Source organism: Notolepis coatsorum (genome assembly GCF_963971535.1).
Source record: "Notolepis coatsorum genome assembly, chromosome: 4".
Taxonomy (NCBI): domain Eukaryota; kingdom Metazoa; phylum Chordata; class Actinopteri; order Aulopiformes; family Paralepididae; genus Notolepis; species Notolepis coatsorum.
This window is the reverse complement of record NC_140168.1, coordinates 62,558,025-62,575,831: the sequence shown is the minus strand read 5'-3', so window position 1 is coordinate 62,575,831 and position 17,807 is coordinate 62,558,025. Positions and strand designations below refer to the sequence as shown.

General features: G+C 42.2%; 2 protein-coding genes across 3 annotated transcripts in view; one reads left to right on the top strand and one right to left on the bottom strand.

Annotated features, from left to right (window-relative positions):
• Window positions 1–1,704, top strand: part of ube2e1 (ubiquitin-conjugating enzyme E2E 1) — a 35,240-nt gene extending 33,536 nt beyond the window's left edge. For both annotated transcript variants that reach the window (XM_084312795.1, XM_084312794.1), the window contains exon 6: window positions 1,547–1,704. In XM_084312795.1, coding sequence (XP_084168921.1) covers window positions 1,547–1,644 — 98 coding nt within the window. In that variant the 3' untranslated portion in view covers window positions 1,645–1,704. The remainder of the gene's footprint in view (window positions 1–1,546) is intronic.
• A 3,823-nt stretch (window positions 1,705–5,527) lies between these two features.
• Window positions 5,528–16,469, bottom strand: nkiras1 (NFKB inhibitor interacting Ras-like 1). Its single transcript, XM_084312836.1, has 4 exons — window positions 16,389–16,469; window positions 15,927–16,027; window positions 9,983–10,224; window positions 5,528–7,691 (listed from the first exon to the last, which is right to left on the bottom strand). Exons 2-4 carry the CDS (start codon window positions 16,018–16,020, stop codon window positions 7,449–7,451), a joined length of 579 nt encoding a protein of 192 aa, XP_084168962.1. The 5' UTR covers window positions 16,021–16,027; window positions 16,389–16,469; the 3' UTR covers window positions 5,528–7,448.
• Window positions 16,470–17,807: the final 1,338 nt, after the last annotated feature.

The window sequence follows — 17,807 nt, the reverse complement described above, 5'->3', positions numbered from 1 at the left end:
AACATGATTTGGACGTATATACTATTATACAACCTGGAAATAGATCTGGCATTTCAACATCCCATAATTGAAAACTGTCTACTCCACGCTGATCGCCCAACGGCCCGAGGAGACTGGGGTGAGTTTTAGCGTGTAGTATTACCGTGTTCGATATAAACTGCTATGATGAACATATGACCCACATTAGATGAATGGTATGACGTTGCCCACGGAATTATAAACGCCCCCTCGCCCATCCGGTCAACATCAGATGACGTGTAGTAACTTCCAGAACCACATCCAGTTGAAATTTATTATCTGGCACAGATCGCTATCAAACTGTATTTCATCATCAATATAATGCATTTGGGGCTATAAATCACATTCTGGAGAAAGCTGCAGAAAGAGATGAAAACATACTTATACTTTAGAGTCAGACCATATTTTAGTATGAATATGTGAATGAAAAAGTTTAACGTTGCTACACCATGAACAATACATATAGGACATTGAATGGGCCCTAATAATGGCAATCTAGCAATAGAATTTAAAAAGTTATAGCCCTGCAAAGAAGGGGAACTTCTCCATGTTAAATAGAGCTGGCAAGGGATGGTATATCATGAATTTAACCTTGGGCAGTTAAAGTGTTAATAACCTGAAATAACTTTGAACTATTGTAATAATTTGAAACATTCCAAGGTGACTTTATTGGCGATAGGTTGAAATGACTAACGTACTGCAACACTCTTTTTTTGATCCACTTTTTCTCCCATTTTCTATATTTTTCTCCCATCCCAATTTCGTATCATCCAATTCAACCCTCCCCTGTCACGAACGCTGTTTCTTGCCTCCCACAAGCCGGCTGCAATGTGGACTAAGTCGACACTTCCTGATTCTACTGCGCAGGCGCACCAACCGACCTGTAGGAGTCGCTGTCCACAACGCCCGATCCCCACCCATCAGTTTCCCACCCCCTAATACGGCCAATGTGTATTAGTACGGACGACCAGCTAAACTGAAAACAATGTGGAGCGCTGGGCTCGAACAGGCGAGCCCAGCGTCTCCGCATTCGTGGCGAGCGCCTTGCCCACTACGCCACGTAGCCGCCACGTACTGCAACACTCTTCAAGGCACTCTTTAGGCGGCACGGTGGTGTAGTGGTTAACACTGTCGCCTCACAGCTAGAAGGTCCTGGGTTCGATTCCCGCTTGGGGACCAGGTTGCCGTGTTGCCAGTTACCCAGGTGGGGTATCTCCCGGGCGTTTGTGTGGAGTTTGCATGTTCTCCCTGTGCTCTCAAGGGTTTCCCCTCCCGATAATATAAACCCAATGGAAAAACATGCACAACAGATCGCTAACGCTGTCGCGTCCCTGACGAAGACGGACAGGAGCACTTAGATTGGTCCCGGGGTGCGGCGCTCGCTGTAGCCCTCATCTGCTCCCGGCTGCCCTTGGGGGGGAAGGACGACGGGATGAGAAGTGCAGAGAACATTTCATCATCGACTCAGTGCATGTGTGTGCGTGTTAAATCTGCATGACAAATAAAGACTTCTTCTTCTTCTTCACAGCGGACCCCCTGGTCGGAAGCATCGCCACGCAGTACACGACAAACAGGCCGGAGCACGACAGGATAGCTAAACAGTGGACCAAGCGCTACGCCACATAATCTCCTCCATCACTGGGAAAACGTGGCCTCAATTTGAGCTGCACTTCTTGGTCAACTCTGGGATTGGGGGGGGGGGGGGGGGGGGGGGGGCGTGCGTCAGAATGGAGAGGTCAAGGGTCGGGTAGATAAAGGGTGGATTTGTATCTTGGAATTGATTGAAGTCTTATCTCCTTAAACTTTTCGTTTATTGTATTTTTCTTAAGTTATCTCTGCCCAACTATAATCAAATTTGGCAATAATGCATCTTGTGTTTGTTTGTTTTTCCCCTTGGCTTTGAATTTTAGCTTGTGCTTGGAGATGGAAAATGAAAAACCACACTTTTAAAAACAGCTAGATAAAAAAAAAATAAAAAAAAGTGTTGCAGCATGATTCCCAGTCCAATAATAATAATAATGATGATGATAATGTCTGTGTAAATTCTCACTCGTATTAAAAGTCAGTTGGTGTACGCTTCCCTCTGCATCCCTGTCATTTGAAAAGGTGTTCTACTACACTTGTAGATATGTTCAGATAATGAGTGGAAATAGGTTGTGGTTTATTTGTATCATGTGCTGATGAAATGCTGTTATCTGTTTTTTCTCCCTAAGAATTAAACGTGACCAACTGAAGCAAATCCTGATTTTTGTATTTAATCATTTGCAAGGCCTTCATATTGGTTCATTTTATCATTTGGAAGGCCTTCCTATTGGTTCATTTTATCATTTGGAAGGCCTTCATATTGGTTCATTAGATTTCTTTTCAAAACTTGCCTTACTAGAGTTCTACACATTGTCCATTTCAGAAGTACATACAAATGTTATGGATTTGAAGATTTGTCGACACTCGACATGCCTGAATTACTAACCGGGCAAATACGCCAGAGCCCCAGGATTCTTGTGTATATGAATTGCATGATTTCACTGATTTCAATAGGAATATGTGCTTATGCAAGCATGATTTTAATGGAAAAGAGCCCCAAGGGTTAACGGTATAAAGTGCAGGGGCTCCAATTTTCAGGTATCGTTCACCAAAAGGACAGTTATGTCTCGACAAAGGAGGCCCATAGCACTTTCTTACCCAGGGCCCCCTAGTGGTATAATCCAGCCATGATGCCCAATATTATGTATGCCGATTGTTGCAGGGCAATAATGGCAAATGAGCTGTTAATGGCAGTATAGTGGGGTACGAGCAGTGATGCCACAGATTACTTGTAAAAATAATCTGATTACTGATTACTCCTTTAAAAAGTAATCAGTTACTTTACTGATTACTTGATTATCAAAGTAACTAGGTTACGAAGTCGTGGTCGTCCCCCCTGCTGCTGCCACGAGAATGACAACAGTTTTTTCTTTTAAATGCTTTATTGAAAGTGCATAATGTCATAAATCATGATTGGCTGCTTAGACAGGTCATCGTGAGACGTCATCAGCCATCAGGCCATACTCCAGTCTAGCTGACTGTACCCCTGGCTCTCTTATCATCAGCATTATGAGATAGTAACTAAATAGTAACTCACAGCCACTTGGAAAAGTAACTGTAATCAGATTACTGGCTTGTAAAAAGTAACAAGTTAGATTACTATTTACTGAAAAAAGTAATCGGATTAGTAACTAGTTACTGGCATCACTGGGTACGAGTGATGCATATAGGTAGAAAATGTATCACACGTGCCCCACTGGTGCTTTTTCATGAAGCATGGCTTCAACATGGCTAAACAAGAGAACCCTCCTAAGAGGGCTCAACAAGAGAATCCTCAACAGCGATGCATGACCAATTGCCCTGGTCGGGTATGATAAGGGTACATGTCTCGTTTCTAGAGCATACAATGTGAATGATACAAATGTAAAACAGTGCCCTTAGTTACCTTGTTTGAAGACATTAATTTTTTGTTGCCCTTTTCTCTTTTCCACCAGGTTTAAACGGTTACAATATTAGAAAACAGCCACAGGGTGACAATCTTCCACAATGCAGCTTGAAGTGCAATTCCCAAACTTCCAAGACCTGAATATGATCAAATAAATGTTCCATACTCTTCCAGATAGGAACGCTGTGGCTGCTCTCTATGACCCATGACACGTATTTCTGAACAGAAACCATCCCAGACAATGACGAGTTTCTTTAGCCCCAGTAACCAAGTTGAGTCTCGAGTCCCCAGTGTTCGAGTCGAGTCCCCATTACCCTAGTCAGAGTCCAAGTCATCAAGGTTGAGTCCACTCCACAGATGTCTGTTGAAGTTTGAGGTTGTCCCGGTCTTCTCTTCAATAGTTTGTTTACATATCGAACATCTAGCAGTGCTCTTGCTGGAATTTGATGTAAAATCTGTAAGCAAAGCGCACGATTCGGGGCGTCTCTTTAGGCATCTTAAGTACTGAACATGAGGGTATCGACGTGAATCCGCATGTAGGTGGAACGGGGTCAGCCCTATGTTACCACATTTCTAAGATTTTTTTTTTCACTCAAAATTTGGCCCTGAGGCGGTCAGGTGGCGTAGAGCAGGAGATTGCGCTCGTCACCAATGCAAGAGGCTGCGGTCTCGACTCCTGGAGTCAGCATTGCTTGGGGCTTGGGCTGATCGCTATACTAACCCGTTTGGCTGGGTTAGGGGGAGAGCAAGTCATGGGTGGGAATCTGGCGTTGTGGACAGCGACGCCTACAGGTCAGGTCTGGGCGCTTGCTCAGCGGAGGCAGGACTTGATGAAGGCAGCGTGACCTCCCACGCGTTACGCTTCACCAATGAGAGTCCTCGCTGCCAGGTGAAAAAAGAGTCACTGGCTGTCTCTGTGTGTGTCGGAGGAAGCGTGCGGATGACTTCAGGGTTCCCTTGTACCGACCAGTAGGAGAACATGCGCACAACAACCAGGTAGGGGAGGGGGGGGAATTGGCACAACGACTAAATTGGGACAGGGAGAAAACAGAGACAAATCAGAGAAATAAATAAAAAATTAGGCCCTATGTTCCCACATTTCCCTTTTTCATATATTTGTATCTGATTTTATCCCCCGTTCTCTTAATTTGGTAGCCAATTACACCCAACATATTATCCAATTGTCCTCTGGTAGTAGAGGGTTCATCTGGGAACATTGGGCTGTGGGAACATAGGGCCTCATTTTGAGAGAAATCTTAGAAATGTGGGAACATCGGGCTGTGGGACCATTGGGCTGTGGGAACATAGGGCCTAATTCTTTGAGAAATGTGGGAACATAGGGCCTCATTTTGAGAAATCTTAGAAATGTGGGAACATAGGGCTGTGTGACCATTGGGCTGTGGGAACATAGGGCTGACCCCGGTGGAACACACGCGTCTGCCCTTGCACAAAATTAAATAATGTTACAGTATTAATATAGCCATCAATATCTTAAGCCAAATTATTAGGGCCTATTACAAAATAAATGTAAAATAAATATTTATCAATTAACAAGTCCAAGTCCTCTTCTGCACCTTCAGAGTCCAAATGCAATCCAGTGTTTCCCCTGAAAAAATATTCAGCAGCGTTGCTGTGCCTCTAGGGGGGTCCGGGGGCAAGCAGTTTTTTTGTTACATTTTAAAGTTACCGTAAATGCATCAATCTGGTGCACTTTGAGAGCAAAATAAAGAGGCTAGATCTATGATGAACTTTGTGCTCAAAACACAAAATCGACCAGACTGCAGTGCTTTCTCCCTGCAGCCTTTTTTTTTATAAATCTTTTTTAATGGTCTAGTTCATAGCAGCGGCGGTCCTAAGCTGAAGCGCTGCTGCTGAATGCATATAGGGGAAACACTGCAATCAATGCTCGAGTCCAAGTCTGAGTCATCAGTGCTCAAGTCCAAGTCAAGAAAATCTGTCCAGGACTCAAGACTTGAGTACTACAACACTGCCGGTAAAAATCTAGAAGAAACCATATCGAAAGGTATCAAGAGGCTACATTTTATTTTAGTGCATCGTCAGTCCTTGGCAAAGTAAAAAAAAAAAAAAAAAAAAGTACATTACAACAAGAGCAGGAGAAAAGTAAACAAGACAAAACCATTTTTAAAAAGGTTACATGATTAAATAGCTTACTGTATTATCAGTGAGGATGGTCAACCTAACACGATTCTGTTAGTAGCCCTAGCAGCAGATTAAATTACACGTATTACTAGGTTCCCAGAGGAACACATTAAAACAGTACAGTTTGCGCTTCACATTGCTTCACCCGCTACCTTTACGCTTCTCAAGTCTAGGAATGTGGTTCTATTAAAGTGACAAAAATAAATTACGTACAAAATAAATATATTTTTTTCTAACACTCGACATCTCTAAATGTTAAAAGAGAGGCCTACAGCTACACGTTTTCAGAATATAGTCGCGACAATAACAAAACGCATGAAAGAGTGTAACTAACGCCAGACGTACATACATGTATGATATCGTACATTATTAAATATTATTGCTGCCGGGCCAATACGCTAGTTAGTAAGTACTACAAGCCTCCCTCACTTGAAAAGGCGCTGGAGATGGAGAAGACCATTATCATGACAAGGACTAGCATAAGCCCTGCCACAGGTTAGGATGCACCAATAATACCACCTATTCACTGCTGATCTATCAGAATAACAAACATAACCCTTTTCTTAACCCTTAACCGTCTGTAGTGTGGTAGTGAAGGGTTAACCTTCTGTAGTGTGGTAGTGGAAGGGTTAACCGTATGTATTGTCGCAGTGAAAGGGTTAACCCTTTGGTAGTGTGGTAGTGAAAGGGTTGAATCAGCTGCTAGTACAGAGCCGAAGCAATTACCTTTTACCGGAACAATATCTACACGTATATCTTTGGAGTGAGAGTAGTAACAAGTAAAAGGTTTGACATATAATCAATTTCTTCTCCAGTAGTGAGATCTAATGTAATTCTGTGTGTGTGTGTGTGTGTGTGTGTGTGTGTGTGTGTGTGTGTGTGTGTGTGTGTGTGTGTGTGTGTGTGTGTGTGTGTGTGTGTGTGTGTGTGTGTGTGTGTGTGTGTGTGAAAATAGTTAGAAACCAAATCACTTTGCTTTTGATTGCCGACATGGTAAATGCTTTTTTTGGTATTAGATCTCAGGACTGAGGAATAATTCTATGATACAAAAACAACCCTATATTATTGGCATATTGCATTGGCTCACACTCCCTATACCGGTATCGGTGCTGGGGTGGAAGGTAGGGCTGTCCCCACATAGTCCATTAAACCCTTTCACTACCACACTACAGATGGTTAACCCTTTGTCGTGTGGCAGTGAAAGGGTTAAATCTGTCCGTTTGTGTCACAGTCGACCGAGACTTTCTATAATCGATTAGTTGATTTTTTTGCTGAATTCAGGCAACAGCCTCGAGTTACTTCCTGAAAGAAATTATTAAATGTATAAATGGCTGCATTTATATAGTGCTTTTATCCAAAGCGCTTTACAATTTGTTCCTCACATTTTTACCCATTCACCAATACATTCACACACAGACGGCAACCATGCAAGGTGCCGACCTGCACAATCAGGAGCAATTAGGGGTTAAGTTAAGTGTCTTGCTCAAGGACACTTCGACACGCTGCTGGGGAGGAGCGGGAATCGAACTGGGAACCTCCAGATTACTAGATGACTGCTCTACCTCCTGAGCCACCGTCGCCCCCTCCGCACATCTCTGGTAAGCACTGAATTTAGAGAGCTCCTTCTACAGTGTTGCATGTGGGGGAAAAGTCATTATTTTACAGATTCGTCACTGAAATCAACTAATCGATTAACTTAGTCAACCAATCCTAGTCGACTAGGAATGTCTTCAGCGGAGGACAGCCCTTGTGTAGGGAGGAGGAGGAGGGGGGTTGTTGGGGACGGTCGTCCCGGGCTTTCTCAGATGTCGTTGGACGGCGTGCCCTTGCTCTTGCGCCCGGGGAGGGGGAAGGCCGACTTGCTCTGCGGCTGCGTGAGGCGACTGGTGAGCAGGGTGAAGGGCTCGATGAGAGAGTTCCTCTCCGTCACGCTCACCTCCCACAGCTTCACCTTCTCCCCACGCGCCCACTGCTGAGCCGCCTCCTGATCCACCTGGCGGCGCTCTCGCAGGTCCGTCTTGTTCCCCAGCACTATGACCGTCACCTGTCGGAAGCACATGGTAGACGGGACATCGTTAAAAAGGACCATACGACCATGGTGAGTTTTAGACCGCTTAGCCATTTTTCCCCCAAGTTTATTGGTAAATAAATTGTAAATGGTGCATTTTATATAGCGCTTTTATCCAAAGCGCTTTACAATTTTGTTCCTCACATTCACTCACACACCGAGGGCAGAGGCGATGCCAACCTGCTCATCGAGAGCAATTAGGGGTTAAGTGGTTAAGTGTCTTGCTCAAGGACACTTCGCCACGCTGCCCGGGAGGAGCGGGAATCAAACTGGGAACCTTCCGACTACCAGACGACCGCTCTACCTCCTGAGCCACTGTCGCCCCACTTGTTACATTATACAGCACAAGTACAGTACAACGAAAAGAGGTTTGGCATCCAACCAGAGTGCAAATGTTACAGTAAAGTGCAATAGTAATATACAATGTACAGGTGATTAAACTGGGTTTAAAATATATAAATTAGTACTGGGTAATAGTGCTAATCAGATGTATGTACAGTACAGAGTTGTAGTATTAATATGTACAGTGATACAGGTATAAAGACACTATGGTAGTAAGTCATACTGGCCAACAGCGTAACTAGTAAGAGGAGGTAAGGGATATGTACAGATATAGTACAAATGCCTGAATACAGATATAGTATCTACAGATGTGTAAAAAAACGATTATATGCAGGTATGTACAGACAGATGTGTGTATATATATATATATATATATATATGCAGCATTATTGTACATGCTATCCAAGTTATCTGGGTTATATGCAGGTGTATAAGTATTAAGTACGTATATAGAAGGATTACCGTACTTTTCGGACTATAAGCCGCGGCTTTTCCCCCCATTTTTCGACCCTGCGGCTTATATAACGGTGCGGCTTATATGTGACTCAACGTGACCAAACCCGAAAATGTTAAAATCAAAATATTGCTTTTTTGACTGCATTGAAATGTTATTTATCTGTTCCCTTATTTGCTAAACTTAATACAACTTGTAAATGAGTTAATTCTTGTTATTTGTCCGACAGTATTGTGTCCCAATGCTAATTACATATGGTAATTAAACATTAAAACACGTGCGGCTTATAGTCCAGTGCGGCTTATATATGTACACATCATTCAATTTAGCTGCTGCGGCTTATAGTCAGGTGCGGCTTATAGTGCGAAAAGTACGGTATATGCAGGTATATTCAGACATATGGATATATATGCAGTATATATAAAGTATATACAGCAATATTGTACATGCTATCATACAGTTATATATGGGTAGACTATAGTACGAGGTAAGTAGTTATGATTATTATTACAGTGTAGGGCAGTTGTAGACAGTGAAAGCAGTAGGTAGGTATAAATTTGAGTATAAGCAACAAAGTTCGTACAGTATGGGTAACAGAGCCAGCCTAGGGTATATAGGCAATTGAGTTCAGAGTTTATATGGTATGGGGGGGGGCTGTCATCATGGTACAGACTTCAGGAAGATGACAGTTGAGGGAAAGAAGCTGTTCCTGAATCTGCTTGACTAGGATATTCTTATTAATTTATCGTATTCCATGTTATTTGCATGTGCCTGGGTGTACATGGTCCCCATTCCAAACTGTTGAACATTTTGCACATTTTAACACGGCGACATGTCCAAAAGTGGCCTCATTATGACACGATGCCCATCAGCCTTGTAGCCGTGACAAACGCTAATAATATCTGAAAAACTAGAACACCGGCACAAGTGCTTATTAAATACCAACTTGCTCAGATATACTGAAGTAGCTCCAAATTCGTAATAAACCTGGACAGGCTTCGGCGGCACACTGCTAGCACACACAGCTAGAAGGTCCAGGGTTCGATTCCCGCTTGGGGACCATGTTGCGTTGCCAGGTACCCAGGTGGTACCCAGGTGGGCCCCCCCCCCCCCCCGATAAGATAAATCCAATGGAAAAACATAAACAACAGATCGCTAATGCTGTCGCGTCCCTGACGAAGACGGACAGGAGCACTTGGATTGGTCCCCGGGGCGCGGCCCGAAGCCGCAGCCCCTATCTGCTCCCGGCTGCCCTTGGGGGGGAAGAACGACGGGATGGGTCAAGTGCAGAGACTCAATCGCATCGGCGACCCAACTAATTGCATGTGTGTGTCTTCCTGTGTGTGTGCCGCCCATCGCATGTGTGTCTGCCTGCATACCGAATAAAGACTTCTCCAAGTCCAGTTATTATTAAAAAACAACTCAACTACCCCTTTAAAAACAAGAGTAGACGGACAGCGTTCGACCACACCTCTTTCTTGTCTCTGGACTTGTCGATTTCCTTCTTCAGGACGTCCACCTTCTTGAAGGACTCCAAGCTGTCCACGCTGTAGACGAGGACGAAGCCATCCGCCACAGAGTAGTAGTGCTTGGGGAGGTCCAGGCCATCGTGAAGCCCCCTGGTGTCGTAGAGCCGGAGCTGCTCCTTCACGCCGCGGTCCGTCTCCACCGACGCCACGTACACGTCCTCCTGGGTCTCGTTGGATTCACAACCTAGAATAATAATAATAATATATTTGATTTTTTGTAGTGCGCTTTATAGTTGTGGAGAAAATCTCAAAGCGCTACATTTGAAAAGAACATAAAAACTAGCAAGAGTAAAAGAAGAAAGAATATAAAATAAGCAAGACTAAAGCTAGTAAGGAGTAAGTTCAAGTTTCAAGTTTCTTTAATAGTGGTCATACAGAAGTACAGAATACTTTTATACAAAATGCTTCTTACTGTTACGCTCCAGAGACTGTGCTAGACAAGATAAGTATGAAATAAAATAAAGTAGCATGTAAAAAGAAGTAAAAATAGAGGTCCCAGTGTTCAGTATAGACATATGTACAATGTTCGATGCAGACTAGAAGTAACTGAGTCACCATACCATATACTATGCAATATACTAATATACAATATTATAGTGCAAAGCAGAAATGGGATGAGGTACAATTTAGGTACAATTTACAGTAAGGTGTACGAGTTGTAGTGCAAATCCTTTACCAATAAATATAAAGTGTGTTTAGGTGATCTAAAGTGTGGAGAGTGGGTGCTGCAGTGTGTTGTTTGTTGAGTGTGTGCGTGTGGATGTGTGTGCTGTGTGCATTTGATGGTTGTTGCATAGTGTTTATTGTTCGTGAGAACACTAAAACTAGTAAAAAACATAAAATAAATAAGAAGGGCTAAAACTGGTAAAAGAACATAGAATGTGTGGAGCTAAAACTAGATAAAAATCAACAAAAAGATGAGCCACACATAGCATGTGGTGCTCTCAGGTGGTCAGGGAGAGCATTCCACAGACTGGGAGCGGAAGAGCAAAAAGCCTGATCTCCCATAGTGCGGAGTTTGGTCCTTGGGCGCTGGAGGCGCTCGATCCTGAGTGAGACAGGGAGCCAGTAAAAGGACTTGAGGATAGGTATAGAACACCCAGGTCAGATGAATTCACAGGGGGTCGCCACAGTTGTCTTCATCAAGAGCTGGATGGCTGATAATTTCCTTCAGTAAGACCGTAAGACAGAAGCCCTCATTATTGCTCCCGACCACATCATCCCCATTATAAAAAATTCTATTGGACCTTAGGTCAGTGTGTCAAACCTCATGTGAGGAACTTAGGTGTAATTTTTGATGACTCTCTGTCTTTTAACAGCCATGTCAACCAGCTCACACGGTCATGTTTTTATCAGCTCAGAAACATTGCCAAATTAAGATTTGTTGTTTCTAGAGCTGAAATGGAAATGATCATCCATGCTTTTATTTCATCACGCCTGGACTATTGCAATTCAATTTTTACCTGTCTGGATAAATCTGTGCTAAACCGCTTGCAAATCATTCAAAATGCAGCTGCAAGGCTTTTAACTGGGACAAGTAGGCGTGCCCACATCACCCCTATTTTATCCACTCTACATTGGCTCCCCATTAATTATCGTGTCCATTTTAAAATTCTTGTTTTAACTTTTAAAGCCCTCCAAGGTAGATCCCCTGTGTACATTTTTTATTTACTGCGCCCCTACTCCCCCAGTCGTGCACTTAGGTCCTCCCACCAAAATCTCCTGGTTGTCCCACGGACCCGGTTAATAACAAAAGGTGACCGGTCCTTCCAATTTATGGCCCCTACCCTTTGGAACACCCTCCCCCTTTCTATGCGTTCACTTGACTCCCTATCCACTTTTAAGGAACAGTTGAAAACGTTTTTATTCAGACAGGCTTTTAAATAATTCCTGGTTGTATACGTTGTTTATTTATTTATAATTGTTGTTTTGTTTTTAGGTTTTTAGTTGCACTCATATTTAGTTATTTAATTGTAACTATGCCTATGCTTACGATGCGTCAGAATTGTTTTATGTGTAGTGCGTTCATCTCTATGTTGCTATGTTTTACTTCTGTGAAGCACTTTGTGATTTTATCTGAGAAAGGTGCTATACAAATAAAGTTTACTTACTTTACTTCATTACATCATTGTACAGCTTACTGGGCATGTTCATAGCTCTGTTTAAATGCATATTTCTCTGTACAAAGCTTTAACTAGTTAAACTAGTCAAGACACTAGGCGACAGTCTGACGGTGTTCTTAAAACAACTTAAGGTTTTGATAGTTTATCAGTGAGCTGGATGCAATCCTACCGCCCTATTCCCCGTACCTGGTTCAACTAAGTCGATCAAAAGTCTCATTATCCAGATTAAATTAACCCGATGTTTGAATCCGGGATTTCCCTGTTCCTCGAACGCTGATTCAGTCTCGTTCATTCGAACCAGACTTGATACTCAGGATAAGTGCACGCGGCCGCTTCAGTTGAAAAGACAGCAGGTGTCGATCACAGAAATCCTGATTTTCTAACGGCATTGATTGATTGATTGATTGATTTAAAACTTTATTAACAAGATTGCAGAATGGGTACAATACAGTACGGCTCAATAGCCTCGCCGACAAGTTAAATGCATAATCTATAGGCACATTTTAAATCCCTCATTACCCCAATCAATCAGATTATATTTATTTAAATGTAACTGCTGGCAATAGGCTTAATGGAATGATAATCGAATGAGATCTTGCTAGCGAAAATAATTATTTCAACTCTTTCAGAATAAGTATACAAAAACAAGCCCAAAGATAAAGAGTATATCTAATTGATACAAATTAATAGATACTTATCTGTACTATATGCGCGCTTAGGTATCATGTAATATAATAAATACATCGTTCCTAAAGTTTTCAGGCCGCGACCCCCCAAATAACGGTGCCGCGACCCCCACTGTTATATAGAGGTGGTTGAAACATGCAAACGTTCACACGCACACGTATGCATTGGAGGCTGCAATTCAAAACTGGCCCCCGTAAATGTCCAACGCCCCCCTCCCACCCCCTTCTAATGTACAGTTTCCTCCCCCTCGTATGTTATCAGTTAGGATCTCTGTTTAACAGTACTGTATTTGCATATCTTGTATGTCACAAATGTAACAGTACTGTATACCTGTATACCTGTATGTCATGTATTGTCATAAATGTCAAGATATATATCTGTATGTTACATATGTCATGATTAATGTCATTATGAATTGAAAATGGGGGACCTGATGTAAACAAGACGAAAGTCTTTCTCCCCTATTCCCCGTACCTGGCTAACTGAGTTAGCCGGATAATTTTCAGCATAGCTTGACTTAAGCCAGACATTTCCGTTCCCCGACGTCGGATTTTCTAAGTTGCTATGGCAACAGATCGAAAGGTTTGAACCTGCTCCGGAGCAGGGTTTAGTTCAGTTAGCTGGATGAACCATGGCCACACCCTCGCAAAGAAATGCCAGCTCGCTTCCTGAAATAATTATCACAGTGTAGACCCCATTATACCATTCTGAATTATGTTTTTGTGCTTCGTTTTCCTAGAGGGGGCTTTTGAAATGTAAAATAATAGACCTAAAATGCTGATACTAAATGTACTTTGTCCTAAATAATGCACGTCATAGTTATACGGATACGGCGCTCGCGATCGCGACACAGTTATTTCAATAATGGACTAAACGGATCATTGCAAATGTGAATCCCGTGGGGATATTTTTAATGAATGAAACCTATCGGACGTTTGGCTCTGATTAGTTTAATATTCTTCGCTGTGTATTTGCTTAACGGAGCGCCCGGATTGTTTGAGCATAGTGTCTATGCGTGGATTGTGGATATGAATTATGAGGAATCTGAATCTGTGGATTGTTTAATTGTATCACTGTCACTGTGACAGTGTCACACGTTATTGTGATATTGTAACTGGGTTTAAAATATATGAGGAGATGCGCTGTTTGATGGATTTGATGACGTGACGTGACTTGATAAATTTAATGAGACTTTGACGTTTTTGACGAATGAATTTGAGAAAATGCATTTATCTTTTCAAGCACTGTTATCTGATGGTGAACATGAGGTGTCACTGGTATAAACCAAAGGGTAATCAATTCAATGCATGTATGGATTATGTCCGAAACAGATTAAAACCTGATTAATAGTGTAACTGCAAGCCTCCCTCCAAGCCTCTCTTTGGGAACCATGTATTTATATAGTACATAATACCTAAGCACATACAGTACAGATATCCTCATAATATAATTCGTGTCAATTAGATATACTATTTGGGCTTGTTTTTAATCCTTATTCTGAAAGAGTTGAACTAATTATTTTCGCTAGCAAGATCTCATTTGATTATTCATTCCATTAAGCCTACTGCCAGCAGCACATTTAAATAAATATAATCTGATTGATTGGGGTAATGAGGGATTTAAAATTAGCCTATAGGTTATGCATTTAACTTGTCGGCGAGGCTATTGAGCCGTACTGTATTGTACCCATTCTGCAATCTGTTAATAAAGTTTTAAATCAATCAATGCCGTTAGAAAATCAGGATTTCTGCGATCGACACCTGCTGTCTTTTCAGCTGAGGCGGCCGCGCACAGTTATCCTGAGTATCAAGTCTGGTTCGAATGAACAAGACTGAATCAGGGTTCGAGGAACAGGGAAAGCGCGGATTCAAACATTGGGTTAATTGAATCTGGATAATGGGACTTTTGATCGACTTAGTTGAACCAGGTACGGGGAATAGGGCCCAGTGGGTCTGCATCCCCTTAACAATTGTGTGTATTGAGCCGTACTGTATTGTACCCATTCTGCAATCTGTTAATAAAGTTTTCAATCAATCAATCAAGGGTCAGGACAGCTTGACTTAGATATGACATGTTCAAGAAAATCACATCTTGTTCTTTTCTAGTTGTCTTCATATCAATCTTGTGTCAGATACGACAAAACCCCTAATCTCATCTTTGTTTTCCTTTCTGGTCATGTCTGTTATTAATTTGTCGTCATGTCAAACTGTGTATTTATTGTAAGTCTGACCAGAGCTCGCTCTCACTTTTTTGGTCAGACGCTCATGTTTCACTGGTCTCTGATTGTAAACTGAGGATACTTTTCTGTGGCGACAGAAAATAAACTACTATCTGAATTTCTACAGTTCACAGTCTTGGCTCCTTTAACACAACAGAGGTCACAGAGTAGCCTCACAAGACCAGGCTTTCCTTCCGGAAAGGAACACAGAACCGGTGGACTTCCTGTCACAAGCTCGCTTTACTAACCTTTAAGCCACCACTGCCCCAATAAGTATTATTTGATATCAGTCATCAAACTACCCTGAGGAGAATTGTTAACCTTTAACCCCCTACTGGCTCAATCTGTTACCCTGGCTATGTGTGGCTAATGCAAATGTTGAAAAACAACGTTCTTTCCTTGGGCAGCCTGAGGTTATCAATCAGGCCAGTACGTCAGAAACTTCCACTGACCATACCATAATACATACACAAGGGCAGGCTTATATTCATGACCAGAGTTTAATGTAATTCCCTACTCACATGCTACTAATTTAGGGGCAAATGCCCTATAAAGAGCCCTATAAGTGCTGTCCCGATTGGGCCAGTGACTACTTAAAGAGATTAGACTAGCTAAATTAATAAAGTGAAAGGAATTATCCACAGTTCGTCTCTAGCTAAAGTGCTGCCTACAGTGATCAACATAGTGTATGTCATAAATGTCATGTATGTTGTGTATGTCATAAATGTCACTATGAATTGAAAATGGGGGACCCTGATGTAAACAAAACAAACGTCTTTCTCTTGTCTGCATTTCCTTAACAATTGTGTGTATTGAGCCGTACTGTATTGTACCCATTCTGCAATCTGTTAAACGTACCAACAGTGTGGTTGCCATAAAGCAACTGTTCCAGGATCGCCGTTTTTCCAACTGATGCCTGACCACACACCACCACCTTACAGCCTTTCCCCATGGCGAACCTGCGACGCACGAACACAGGGTTCATTATTGATTGCATTTGACCGGACATATAGCAGACGCCATAATAACTGCTATAGCGTTAATATAGAACTAACATTAAAGACAATTCAAAAGAGCAATTTAAACTGATTTAGCTGGCAACGTTTGCGAAGTAGCTAATGTTAACGGTACATCAAAGTATGTCTAAAAAAACATTATTGTAACTGATATAGTGCCTCGTTACATATATATATCTGGCTAACAACATCTCAATTCATCTGAGTGACTAGCTAGCTGATGAGACAACAATAGATATGCAGCTAGCTAACACACCACCAACTTGAAATAGTACATTAACCAAAACATGTGACAAATCCTTACTCAGTGCAGGTGATCGCTGTCTATGAAGTTATTAGGTTTAAATCGACAACTTCAGCATCCATTCTTCTGTGTGTGCAGTTGTACAACACGGAAGAATCATTTAACTGATACGCATGCGCGACTGGATAAACTTATTGACCACGCCCACCTCTATATGCCTTCTTTCTCCAATAGTATCCAGCTGCAGACCTTCAGACCAGCGCTTACAAGCCCCGCACATACAAGCACCGCACATAGCAACCCCTCGCTTCCATTGGCTGATTTTGGTGACGTGATTTTGGGTCACGTTGCACGTTGCACTGCGGGATTGATTGATTGATTGATTGAAAACTTTATGGTGACGTGATTTTGGGTCACGTTGCACTGCGGGATTGATTGATTGATTGATTGATTGAAAACTTTATTAACAGATTGCCGTATGATTTGGGTCACGTTGCACTGCGGGATTGATTGATTGATTGATTCATTGATTCATTGATTGATTGATTGATTGATTGAAAACTTTATTAACAGATTGATTGATTGATTGAAAACTTTATTAACAGATTGCCGAATGGGTACACGTGACCACAGGCCCTGATTGATTGATTGAAAACTTTATTAACAGATTGTAGAATGGGTACACGTGACCTGACCGATTGATTGATTGATTGATTGATTGATTGATTGAAAACTTTATTAACAGATTGCAGAATGGGTACAGTGACCGATTGATTGATTGATTGATTTATTGATTTATTGATTTATTGATTGATTGATTGAAAACTTTATTAACAGATTGCAGAATGCAGTACAGCTCAATACACACAATTGTTAAGGGGATGCAGACCATGCAGTACTGTTACATTTGTGACATACAGTAAATATATACAAGGGGGAGGGAACTGTACATTTATGATGAATTGAAAATGGGGGACCCTGATGTAAACAAGACGGAAGTCTTTCTCTGGTCTGCATCCCCTTAACAATTGTGTGTATTGAGCTGTACTGCAGATATATTTCAATTGCCTTACTTATTTACATAAGTATTATAGGCCTACAGCAGTATTGTACAGACAGTCTGTGTGAAGTCTGTGTGGTTATCCAGCTGCACAAAGGCAGAGCAAGAGGCTCTACAGAGGGTGGTGAAGGCGGCAGGCAGGATTGTCGGGACTCCTCTATCAAACATCACCTCCGTCTTCACCTCCCGCTGCCTCCACCGCTCCAAGTGTATCATCAAGGACCAGTCTCACCCAGCACATCACCTCTTTCAGCTCCTTCCCTCAGGGAGGAGATACCGGTCCATACATGCCAAGAGTTAAAGATTTAAGAACAGCTTTTTCCCCCAAGCAGTCAGACTGTTAAACGCTCATTGACTGTCCCCTCACGTGCACCATGCACTTACCTGGACTTGATAATCACTGTTACCACTCATCATGC